Raw genomic sequence first — 12,426 nt, 5'->3', positions numbered from 1 at the left:
GCATGCCGTCTCGTCGGACTCGGAGGAATAGACGGCACTGGAGTGCCCTGGATACTCGCGGTAGGGGTATAGACACCAGGCAGGGAAGGAGGGGGATGGGCATACATATACTCTGTAAGCTCAACCGGACCAGGTTGGCGCCCAAAGTGATTCATCATCTCCATCAACCAATTGCTATACGCAAATGGATCGGATGAAGAACCTGGAATATCCATAAAGAACCTGCAAACAAACATCATCATGTACATCATGTACATTCTCTTGACTCACACATTGTCATTACACAAGTCAATTGCCTGCAAACCATGAAATCTGAAACGCCGCAGTTTTCTGTCTGCAGAAACGCGTGTATACACCCGGCAAAAAACGCGTGTATACACCCGGCAAAAAACGCGTGTATACACCCGGCAAAAAACGCGTGTATATGCGCGTGAAAAAACTCTGCAGACAGGTTACACGCGCTTCTACACGCGTTCTTACACGCGACCTGCAAAAAAAATTTCTCGAAAAGACCGACCCCCCGACAAAGACAGAATGTCCTTATAAAAGGACCAGCCATTGTCGCCCCTGTCAGGATGCAGCAACCCAATCGTGTGCAAAAAGACAAACCCAAAGAGCAAAGAGCAAAGTAAACAAATCTGACAAAAGAGACAAGGCACAGGACAAAGTGACTCACCTCTGAAAAAGTGAGTCCTCTCTGCTCCTTCTCTGCTCCCTCCTTCTCCCGTGTGTGTGCTCCTTTCTCTGCTCCCTCCTTGCTGTTGGAAGAGGCGAAAACAGGCGAAAACGCATGCACTATTGATTTCTAAGTTCAAAATCTATATTTGGGGAAGGCGGGCTATTTTTAGTTTAAATATGCCGCCGCGTTTATGTTCGCGTTTATGAACGCAGGTATATTCGCGTGTAAATGATTTTAGCTGCGTTTATACACGCGTTTTGCAGAAATTAGCCGCGTGAATACACGCATTTTTTAGGAATTACCCGCGTTTATACACGCAAGTTTTAGGAGATAGCCGCGTGAATACACGCGATTTTGTGCTTTCATTAAAAATATATAATGAGTTTGTGTTTTCTGGTTTGTACACAGGATGTCATCAACCTCTTCAAGCAGTTCTGGGGAAGATGAGACAATGGGTCATCGTAATCGCGATGTGTGGTTGGGACAACGGATCAAATGTATGTGTAATCGATGTCAAGGATGCATTGTACGAGCACGTCGAATTACCTTGAATCACATCTCCATGTATGGAGAATGGAATCAAACAGGTTTAGAGGTGAGTAGATGTAAATTGATGGTATTCAAATGACTCATGGTATCCAAATTAAATTAATAGAGTTGTAACATATAATTTGATAAATTGAAGCAGGATGCAGTACCACACCCTAACATGGTACCCTACGCGCGACGAGAGCACGTAAAGCGTCGACGAGATGATGCTGGAGCTTCGGGATCTATTGTCAGAGATGAGTTTGAAAGGGACGACAATAGCCCTGCACCCCACGAAGTTGTGGAAGAGGAGGTGCTTGATGATATGGTGCGGAATCTTTTTAAGGATGATCCCAAAGGTATGGACGACGATGATATGGAACAAGAGCATCTTTATAAAGCTTCATCGACACCGGTGTTTGAAGGGTGCACATTCTCAGTTTTACGTGCTTCCCTTGAACTACTTAATATACAAACAGTTTATGGATGGAGCAATGCAAGTCTTGACGCATTGTTGAAGTAAGCATTCTAACTTATAAATTTGAATTAGTGGTTTAAGGTTTAAGATTTAAGACTAATTATAATTGATGATATTGGATGCAGGCTATTGTCAAACATGCTTCCAAAGGAAAATAGACTGCCCACCTCAAGAGACATAGCGAGGCGCTATGTGACATCTCTTGGAGGACTGGATTATGATAAAATACATGCATGTGTCAATGATTGCATTCTCTTTCGTGGGACGCATAAGGAGGCTCTGACATGTCCCACTTGTGGTGAAGCAAGGTACAGAACAGATATGAAGAGTTTTGATGTACCTCGTAAAGTCTTGCGACACTTTCCTATAATTCCTCGCATCAAACACATGTTCAAGTGCAAATCCATAGCAGAGCTCATGTCATGGCATTCCTCACATCGATCGGATGATGGCATGTGGAGAATTCCCGCAGACACTCCTGCTTGGAAGCATATTGAAGATGAGTGGCCCAGCTTTAAAACAGAGCCCAGAAACTTGAGACTTGGCCTGGGTATGGATGGAGTGAATCCATTTGGTTTCAAAAGCACCGCATACAGCGTGTGGCCAGTTGTGCTGGTGAATTATAACCTTCCACCATCAATGGCGATCAAGAAGGGACATCTTATGTTATCCCTTCTAATTCCAGGGAAACATAAAGTCAAGCATATGGATGTTTATCTTGAACCACTGATTGATGAGTTGGAGGAACTATGGAGAGGTGTTGCGGTGGTGGACATTAGTAGGCCTCCCTCCTCTCGACACTTCGACTTAAAAGCAGTGTTGATGTGGACAATGCATGACTTTCCAGGATACAGCGATTGTTCTGGTAAGAATTCTAATTACCTCCCTACTCTATTACTATTGGCTATATATATTAATTAGACGGTTTGACTTTATTATTCTAACTTTTATTTATATTTTAACAGGTTTGAAAACATCGGGTAAACATGCATGTCCTGTTTGTGGCCCTTCGTTAGTACATGAGTATGCTGATGGTTTGTGTAAGACTATATTCGATAATCATCATCGATTTCTCCCCTCATATCATCCTAAATATGTTGCTAGTAAGAGTAACATTCCTCCACAAACACTTCGTGCAAAAGATTGGAAGCGTATTTGGGAGTCTACAACTATTCTTCCTCCAGATGGCATGAACAGGTATAGTGATGTTTTTTCAATCTTGTTTTGTGTAGTCTCTAATTGGATTAAAGGTCACATAGAGCAATCCCTTGTGCAGGTACTCCATTTTTTTCCCGCTGCCATATTGGACCCATCTTAAGATCAACCATCTTCTTGATCCCATGCACATCTTCAAGAATGTGGGATCTGGTATTTGGGAACATATTACTGGTAAACGAGACAATGTTAGCGTACGTGAGGACTTGCGGGTCGCAGGACGTATGCGTCAAGCTTGGCCACGAGAGGTGGGTGGGCACGTTCGTCTTCCGCCTGCACCATGGATTATATCAAAGAAAGAGGAGAAGCAGGTAAAGCAGGCCATCACCACTTTGCGTACTCCCACTGGATGCATGAGATCATTGAAGGGAGCCTTTACAACCACTAAGAAAAGAGGCGTTGAGCAACTATATGGGTTGAAGTCCCACGATTGGCACAAGATGCTTCAAGTAAGTGTTTTCCAAGTCTTGTACGTACGTTGAAATTAAATTTTGTAATGCCATAAACCATAAATGTGCTCTTATGTGCGCAGTTCATACTACCTACTAGCATCGACCATTGTGCGAATAAGAGTTTGAAAAAATGTATTTATAAGATGGGCGAGCTTGTGAGGTATGTAAAACCCATGCTCAGATCACCCTTCATTATACCTTGCAAAATGAACGTGCATGAGGTATAACGTACTATTTATTTATTTTTCAGATATGTTAGTTCCAAAGCAATTGATCCAGCCACGTTGGATGATGCGCGTGTTATGGCAGTGGAGGTGGTTTGTTTGGTAGAGGAGACTTTTCCGCGAACCATTCTCACAAGTCAACTACATCTCATTGTGCATTTAGTGGACGAAATTGCTTTATGTGGTACTGTGCATGCACGTTGGATGTTCTTCCTAGAGCGCTTCATGAAGACCTTAAAAGACTTTGTGAGGCAAAGTGCAAGGCCTGAAGGAAGCATGGCCGAGGGTTGGTTGATACAAGAGTCTCTTGTATATATTTCAGAATTTCTTGGTCAGGTGGACAGCTCTTTGCCACGACTATGGAGCAATGAAGAGGACTTGAGGATGACCTCTATTGTGCCTCAAGGAAAAGGACAGAGTAAAGTAATTGACAGAACATTGATTGATGATCTCAATTTCACTTGTATCCTTAATAGTGATGTGATGAGCAGATGGGTTACAAGATATGAGGATGCAAAGACAAAAAGGCAAGCAAAAAGAGCTCTCTTTCGGAGGCAACATGGCTCTCGGAAGGCGTACCCTAAGCATCTAGCAACACTTCCGAATGATATCCATGTTGATTGGTTGCATGAGGAAATGGAGAGAGCAGAGAGCGACGAGGGGCTGCATATCACGGCGGAAGAATGGGAGTATGCACGAGGATGCATGTCAAAGGTACATAGAACTAATGTTTTGCATTAGTTGTAAGTGATTTGCTTTTAATATTTATTCACATTGCTTACACAAATATTGCTTCTATTTTGGTCCAGTGCACTATGTTCAATGCTATATGGTGTGAAGGCAAGCATTTTCGAACACAAAGAATTGATGAAAAGAGAAATACACAAGATTGCGGTGTCATTAGTAGCTTTGAGGGAGCTAATGGAAAAATGGATGATTATTGTGGCATAATCCAAGACATATTTAGGCTTGACTTTCGTCGCTTCTTTGTGTATGTTTTGGATGTCAAATGGCAAATGAACGTGGTGGAAAAAGGGCCTGATGCAACGATAAAACGCCATGCAAGTGGATATGTAACTATTGACTCTACAAAGTTCTGGCAAACAAAGAAAGATAGGCTCGTATTGCCACAACAATGTGAGCAGGTATGCATTTTTTTACTAATGTGTTTCATGTACATATATATCTAAGCTCGCGTACCCCTTGACTTTTGATATGCTAATTAATTACTGTACTGTGTGTATTTGAGTAGGTTATCTATCTACCAATGGTGCATGACATCAAATGGTGGTACGTCATCCCTATTGCACCACGTTCCAAAGTGATGTATAATACATTCACTGATATGGAGCATATGGAGGATGTAACAAGCCGCAATGAAGATGACGTCGAACATGCCATTGAAGATGTTGTGATCGATGATCAAGAAATAAGAGATGATCGTGATAATGAGGATGAGCATGCCATTTCTCATGATCATGAGAATGACCCTACCATTGAGGATGATGGTGATGCTGATGAGGATGATCAGGACATCGATACCATTATCAATGGAGTACAGAATATCGATAGTGGAATAAATTTAATCGTAGCCTTACCAATTGATCAAATGGATATTGATGTTGATCGTTTGACAAGGATGGATCTTATTGAAGATGAGATCGAACCCTAACCAATCCGTCACTGTATGTTCTAAATTGATGACATTTCTATCATCTCATATGCATGATTTATTTTGAATATATTTCATTGTTGTAAATGCATGTAGTGGGATTGTGTAATGATGTATACTGTAATGTACTATGAGATGGTTTAAGGAAAATAGTTTTTAATTTTATTAAGGAATTCAGTTTTTTTTCAGTTTTTCTCTGCCATGCGTGTATTAATCCGTGTACAGTAGCGTGTATTTATCCGTGTATAATAGCGAGTATTACCCCGTAAATATTATCGTGTATTTATGCGTGTATTACTGCGTGTATATAAACGCGTTTATACACGCGTTGATAAATGCAAATATACACGCGAACTTAAATGCTAAAATACACGCGCCCGATTCTATTCAAATACAAGCGCGACCATACACGCGTTCGTAATTTATCGCGTGTATGAAACGCGTGTATGGCAGCATTGTCTTGTTTGATGCCCTGAAGTTAGGGTGGTTTAGAATTTGCAAAATTTGGCAATTTTTGACTCACATGCACTTTGCACATAAAACTAAAAGGAGTCACATGCACCAACAAAAAACACAAAAATAATTGTTAAAAGGAACAAACAACCATTATCTTGCATACACAGCACAAAATGACTAAAAGCAACCACCACATTGCACTTCAAGGACTTTATTCATTTAAGATCCGAAGCAACTACCACATTGCACTTGAAGGACTTTATTCATTTGAGATCCGGATAGGCCTTGGGCACCTTCTAGGCATCTGACGTGGCCTCACGAGAGTACCTACTTGAGCTACCGAAACTCAGTTGGTTTGCAATGTAGAAAGTATTTGTGAGGGCTCATCCTCTGAATCTTGCTTGGAAATGGTGTCACTAATCGAAAGCGAGATATCTGTAAGGGACTTGGCTCCAAACCTCAAATTGGGACATATAGTGTCACAAGATAGACCATCAACTTGAAATCTTGGAAAGAAGCCCATGAACAACTCTAGTTGTAGGCATAGAATACAATGTCATACTAACCTATGTTGATATTAATGCCTATGGTGCAAATATATACTGAGATCCTATGAGCACGTTTTTGGTGAAACTAGTAGATAATCTAACTCCCATTCAACCAAAGTCATGGGTGAAACACTAGGGAGACATGTACAAAGGAGATGAAGGAGCACTATACAAGGTGGCAAAGGAGATGAAGGAGCACTATACAAGGTGGCAAAGGAGATGAAGGAGCACTGTACAAGGTGGCCTAGAGATCTAGAGAATACCGATACAATGGGTCTGCCCATTCCAAGTGGCCATTCCAAGAGCGAAAGGGAGTACACTCAAAGACATAACATGCTAGGAGCACCAACTATGTAATCAAAAAGACCAAGTATGCTTCCAAACCGATCCAATGTTGATATCTTGACTAGTCTGCAACATGGTTTAGAGAGAAAGAATGAAAAATTGCAAGAGAAACCGAATGGGGGAACCACGGTGCTAGTTCTAGTGACTAAGGTTCCTCGAGATGCCCCTATAATGGTATTGTTTAGAGGACACTTAACAACGTATACTATGCCACTACAAGACCATTTAGGGTAGAACTGCCTGAACATTTAACTATTTTTGTTGAGATGAAATCAAAAAATTTAGGAAATATATATCGAGATAATTGGGGAAGCGAGCTTGGGAAGCTAGACTGGGCTAAAATTAGAAGTATGACATGGAATGATAAGCCCCTATTACTAGGCATTATACCCAAACTGCCAAATGACACAGCTTTCTTTGGAGAGACGATAGCTCCTAAAATAGTGAACATTACTAATGGAGTACCCACCCATTCAGTAGAAACAACAACAAGAGGACCAACCTTTTGGGGTGGTGTAGCTCTAGAAAATCCACCTAGACCTGGGTATACCTCTATGCATGCAACAAGAGGTCCAAGTGGAGCCCTAAATGGTGTCTATATGGCTACTGAAGAGCTAAGGATGCCCCATAAATCAAGAGTTGAGCCTCCTAGGCCTAGAACCCGAGAGCTTCCTAGGAGAGTTGAGGGTGACAAAGGTCTACAAACATAGGTGGAAATACAAACATAAGTACTAAGGTACTCTGTACAACAGTCATAATGTGAAACCGCTAGTGAGTGAGTTGGCTAGATAAGTATGCCATCACTCTAATGCTTGTCTAGCCAGATCACTCACCAATGGTCATAATGTGAAACCAATAGTTGAGTGAGCTAGCTAGATAAGTAACAAAACGGTTGTGTACCTTACTCCTAATGCATAAATGACAAATGACAAAGAGGAGGATGCGAGACTAGTCTCGACCGCCAAAGAAGTAATGTGAAATTATCCTCCACACACTTCCAATCACTCCATTCCTTATCTTATCTACTCTACCTACATAGCCTACACGCGATATAACTGCTCGGCATCATTGGGATCACACATTCAATACCCGAACCTAAACTATTCTCTGATTTTGCAACCAAACGAAGGTAAACAAATGACAATAGACTAAAGAGATTGGCACTCAACTAACAAAGTTTATGGTCCTTGGCAAATGGCGCCACAATGAAAGAGTCCTCTACTTGTAGCTCAAGGATAACATAAATCTATCTGTCAACCATAGAGTTTGCAACCCAGTTAGTGCATGGAGGCTTATCCCCAAAGGGAGAATGCACTAATCCCACAAATCTACCTCTGTCATCTGTTCCTACTCAACTTGACTCACAATATAGGTAGAATGTGTGCTAGCAACAACAAGACTTCAACTACTGAATCCTAATAACTCCCTTTGACTTGGGGAGGGTTTGATTATGGTGGGTGAATGTGTGTGTGTGTGTGTGTGTGTGTGTGTGTGTGTGAGAGAGAGAGAGAGAGAGAGAGAGAGTGTGACGCTCCCACTCAATAATCACAATACAATTCAAGAAAAATAGAATTTCGCACAATCTTATTTAAGGCAGAAAGAGAACAGTTTTGAATATATCAAGAAATTTTACAATAACCTGATCTGATGCACTCTTGAAGGAAAGAGTTCTAACCACCTGACCACCCCCGAGCTATCTCACTCGCACTCTCTCTCATGAAAATCTCGCACTCACACTCACACACACACTCGCACTCTCTATGTGTTCTTCTTCTTCACGTCCAAAAGCTAAAAGTAGCTCTTCTCGAGCTTTCTCAATCTGCGCGCAATATTTTTGGCGATGTTGCCCTTTTTTTGGAGAAAATGTGTTCGGAAAGGTTTCTTCATATGCGGTCATCATTCTCAAGAGATTTTTTTTTAAACACTGGGAAAACAACCCTTTTCTGTGGTGCACCATTTGCACCTTGGTGATCCGAGATGAGGATGCTCAATAGCTCATTTCAAACATTAAATCCTTCTCTTCGACTTTGAATCTCTTCGTTCGAGACTAAATCTTCATTCCTGGCCTCTGTTTAGGACCTGCAATGTCTTGACACGAAAATTTAGGGACATTTTTAGCACAACACCACTCAAAGCCCACTTTGGAGTCACCAAACGGATATGAAATAATGTGAATCACAAAGGTTTCACTTAAGAAAAATTATTCTATGTACAAAATAGAAAAACTCTCTCATGCAAAACTTCACTTAATTCCACCTCTAGCCTAATCAAAAATCACTCACAAAAATGACTACATGAAGATGATCAAAACCATAAATTTCTTGCAATACAAAATTTTGTCAAAACATGGTATGTGTCCTAACAAAACATTCTACACCCTTTTTACAACAAAAATTTATCAAAAATATTTATACGAAATTATGAAGCGTCACAGAGAGAGAGAGAGAGAGAGAGAGAGAGAATTTTCTATATTCAGAAAGTTATGGAACCTTAAACAGAATGTCAACCCTTTATGATCTTATTACTTTGATTACTTGTGAGAGAGAGATTACATAAATGCATACATATATATCACACACTATCTAATTTCTTAGAAGACAATAGGCTACTAGCTTTATACATGTGTGTGTGATCATAATACTTTGATTACTTGTGAGAGAGATTACATAAGTGCATACATATATATCACACACTATCTAATTTCTTAGAAGCCAACAAGCTACTAGCTTTATACATGTGTGTGTGTGGATACTTGTGTGAAGGTAGATAAATTATTATGACTAGTGGAATTATGTGATTGTTGGCCTCCTCTTACTTCTAAGAAATCAAAGGGTGTTCTACATAAATCGTGAAATTCAATTTTCAATGATTGAAGTTTAGTTCAATATAGTCATTGGTTTATATGCATGATACCTAATCATTAATATGCAACTATTTGTCAAAGTCCTAGAGGGTAACATTATTGTTTAGAAGAGGGCTACATGCTGGTAATATGAAAATAACCCTGATACAGTGTTTATGTTTGCAAGTAGAGTATCCTTTTTTTCAACAAAGTTGTCCTTCACGTGAAGGGCATATTTTTTTCTTTGCCCTTTAAGTGAGGGCCAACGTAAAGGTTACCTTTCAAGTTTCTCCCTAAAACATTCACAAATAAAATAAAATTGTTAAGTCATTGACCCATCAAGGCAACAATATGTCATGAAATGTATTGTCAATCCATTGATCCACTATCAGATTAACCCACTATTATAATCCTTTCGCTTATGAAATTTGTTTTTCTCAGTCGCCATGGTTCTATTGTAAAGCTACATCAGTTTTTCAATAAGCTATCAACAAATATCGTTAAGAATAGAACTAATCAACATGCAATGTGTGTAGCTACAAGAACTCAATTCTAACTAAGAACTTCATTTTGATAAGATTTCAAGTAAGCGTAAACAAATTTGATTAATCTTTATTATTGTGCTAAGCTTAAACAACAAGTTGAATTAATCTTTGTTGTTGGTACTTATTTATGTTCAAATATAAAAGTTTCTAAATTGTAACAATGAAAGTTTTAAATTAATATCAATTTAAGCCAATGTATCTAAAGAAGTAACAAACTAATACCTACATGCCCTTCATGTGCAGGGTTCAAGTTTTTTTATACCCTTCCATGTGACAATACTTGACTCTTTCTCATATTGCCTTGACGTAACTCATATTTATTGCAATTATTATTTGAGTTAGTTAATAATTAGTTTACTCGCTTATGAAATTTGTTTTTCTCAGTCGCCATGGTTCTATTGTAAAGCTACATCAGCTTTTTCAATAAGCTATCAACGAATATCGTTAAGAATAGAACTAATCAACATGCAATGTGTGTAGCTACGAGAACTCAATTCTAACTAAGAACTTCATTTTGATAAGATTTCAAGTAAGCGTAAACAAATTTGATTAATCTTTATTATTGTGCTAAGCTTAAACAACAAGTTGAATTAATCTTTGTTGTTGGTACTTATTTATGTTCAAATATAAAAGTTTCTAAATTGTAACAATGAAAGTTTTAAATTAATATCAATTTAAGCCAATGTATCTAAAGAAGTAACAAACTAATACCTACATGCCCTTCATGTGGAGGGTTCAAGTTTTTTTATACCCTTCCATGTGACAATACTTGACTCTCTCATATTGCCTTGACGTAACTCATATTTATTGCAATTATTATTTGAGTTAGTTAATAATTAGTTTACTCAAATAATCCATCTTTCTCCTCCAACGGCGCGGCACTAAGTGAGTAGCTATAGGCCTTTATCAATGTAACACCACAATTGATCGATACAGTATATTGTTTTGTAAAGTCCGGCTGCGCGCATAATCTTCTGCTACATGAGTTTGAAGGTCTAAAACCTTTCATAAGTTTCATGTAACACTGCCGTTCAAATGGAGAGAACATGAAGTAGCTTTAAAATTGAAGTTTGGGTCAACAAAATCAACTAGATCTGGCAAATCCATGGATTCTAGAGCTGGTAAATCGATGGGTTCTAGCTCTGGCAAATCGATGGAGTCGAGGTCATTAAATCGTGCAGCGTTGATGTCATTTTCCAATCCAGTTTCCACAAATTTCAGTGCCTCCTCCAGCTCATCTGCTGTGAAACTTGCACTATTGGGCAACGTGGTGACCGATGATTGAATGGCTGCAGGCAACAAGCTCTGATCGGTCACATTCTGGTGGTGGATACAAATAGTGCTGTCAGGAAGCTGCCCTGCAGCTGCCGGAAACTCAAACGCGCTGCCGTGGTATATGTCACAGAAAGCCGCGGCGCACGGCGGCAGAGCTGTATTGTCTTCATCAGCGCACCCCGATGCTAGGTCTTCACCCGTCATGGAGGTAGTGTCGCTCGGCGTTTCGATCACAAGCAGTGAGCCAGCCCAAGTTTTCACTCCACTTGCCGTCAGTGTGACTTCTTGCTTTGCCTTTTGGCACTCGGATACCAAGTTATCCCCAGTGGCTACATATGAATACATTTCATCGTTAATCGGCGGCGCAGTTGCAGTCGTCGTCCAATAATAGGCGCCGTCGTTGAAACCGTAGCTCATGCTATGCTTCGACTGCAATGCCGGAAGGAAGGCAGCCGGCTGCTGCGGAGCTGCCGGCGACAGCAACTTTGATGTCTTTTGTCGACGTGACGTCAGTTTCCGTGTGGTGGCCGCCGCCCTTATATCGCGGAGGTCCTCGCTGGTAGTGGTACTGCTCAAGTTGAGAATAAAGCTGTTATTTTGGAGAATCGTGTATAATCCGCCGTGAAGCTCAAGGTGAGCCGCGTACTTCTGCAGGTTGAGGGTAAAGGACTTACGGGCGGACTTTGGATTAGCCGACGTAGGGCGGCAGGAGGGGGAGAAACACTGGTAGCGGGGCTGCAGGAGCGTCGATTTCTTGTTGGGGTTGTTGAAGTAACGGAAACGGACGAGTGAGCGGTCGCCGCAGCGGTCACAGGGGGGAACCGGTAGGACGAACTTGAAAAAATCATCGAGTCTCTTCTGCAATTGGCGGGGCAGCTGGCGAAGGGGGGAAGGCAGCACTAATTGTTTGATCATAGCTACAAACAGCACTTCCTCTTCGATATCGACGCTGCCTGTTGGCGGTGGGCGGAGCTGGCGCTGAAGCGGCGGTGCTACGGGTACATCCGGCGGTATCTCTCCGTAGTCGAGCTGGTTGGCCGCATTAGCTGTCATGTAGCCTCCTGCTCCACGCATCCCTGAGTGTCCCGGGTTCACAATGCTGCGCCACGCGGTTGTCTCGACGATTGTAAGAAGAAGAGATGATAGCTTTATAAAGAAAGCAGCATA

The 12,426-nt window shown here is 40.9% G+C and overlaps 1 protein-coding gene across 1 annotated transcript; it reads left to right on the top strand.

Annotated features, from left to right (window-relative positions):
• Positions 1-2,138: 2,138 nt before the first annotated feature.
• Positions 2,139-3,003, top strand: LOC147628077 (uncharacterized). The gene is made up of 2 exons (XM_086814304.1): positions 2,139-2,550; positions 2,651-3,003. The coding sequence occupies exons 1-2, from the start codon at positions 2,139-2,141 to the stop codon at positions 3,001-3,003; spliced, it is 765 nt and encodes a 254-aa protein (XP_086670430.1).
• Positions 3,004-12,426: the final 9,423 nt, after the last annotated feature.

The sequence above is a fragment of the Cibotium barometz genome, chromosome 20 (assembly GCF_041138505.1).
Source record: "Cibotium barometz isolate CiBa-2024 chromosome 20, ASM4113850v1, whole genome shotgun sequence".
Lineage (NCBI taxonomy): Eukaryota > Viridiplantae > Streptophyta > Polypodiopsida > Cyatheales > Cibotiaceae > Cibotium > Cibotium barometz.
This window is presented reverse-complemented; position numbering and strand designations above follow the sequence as displayed.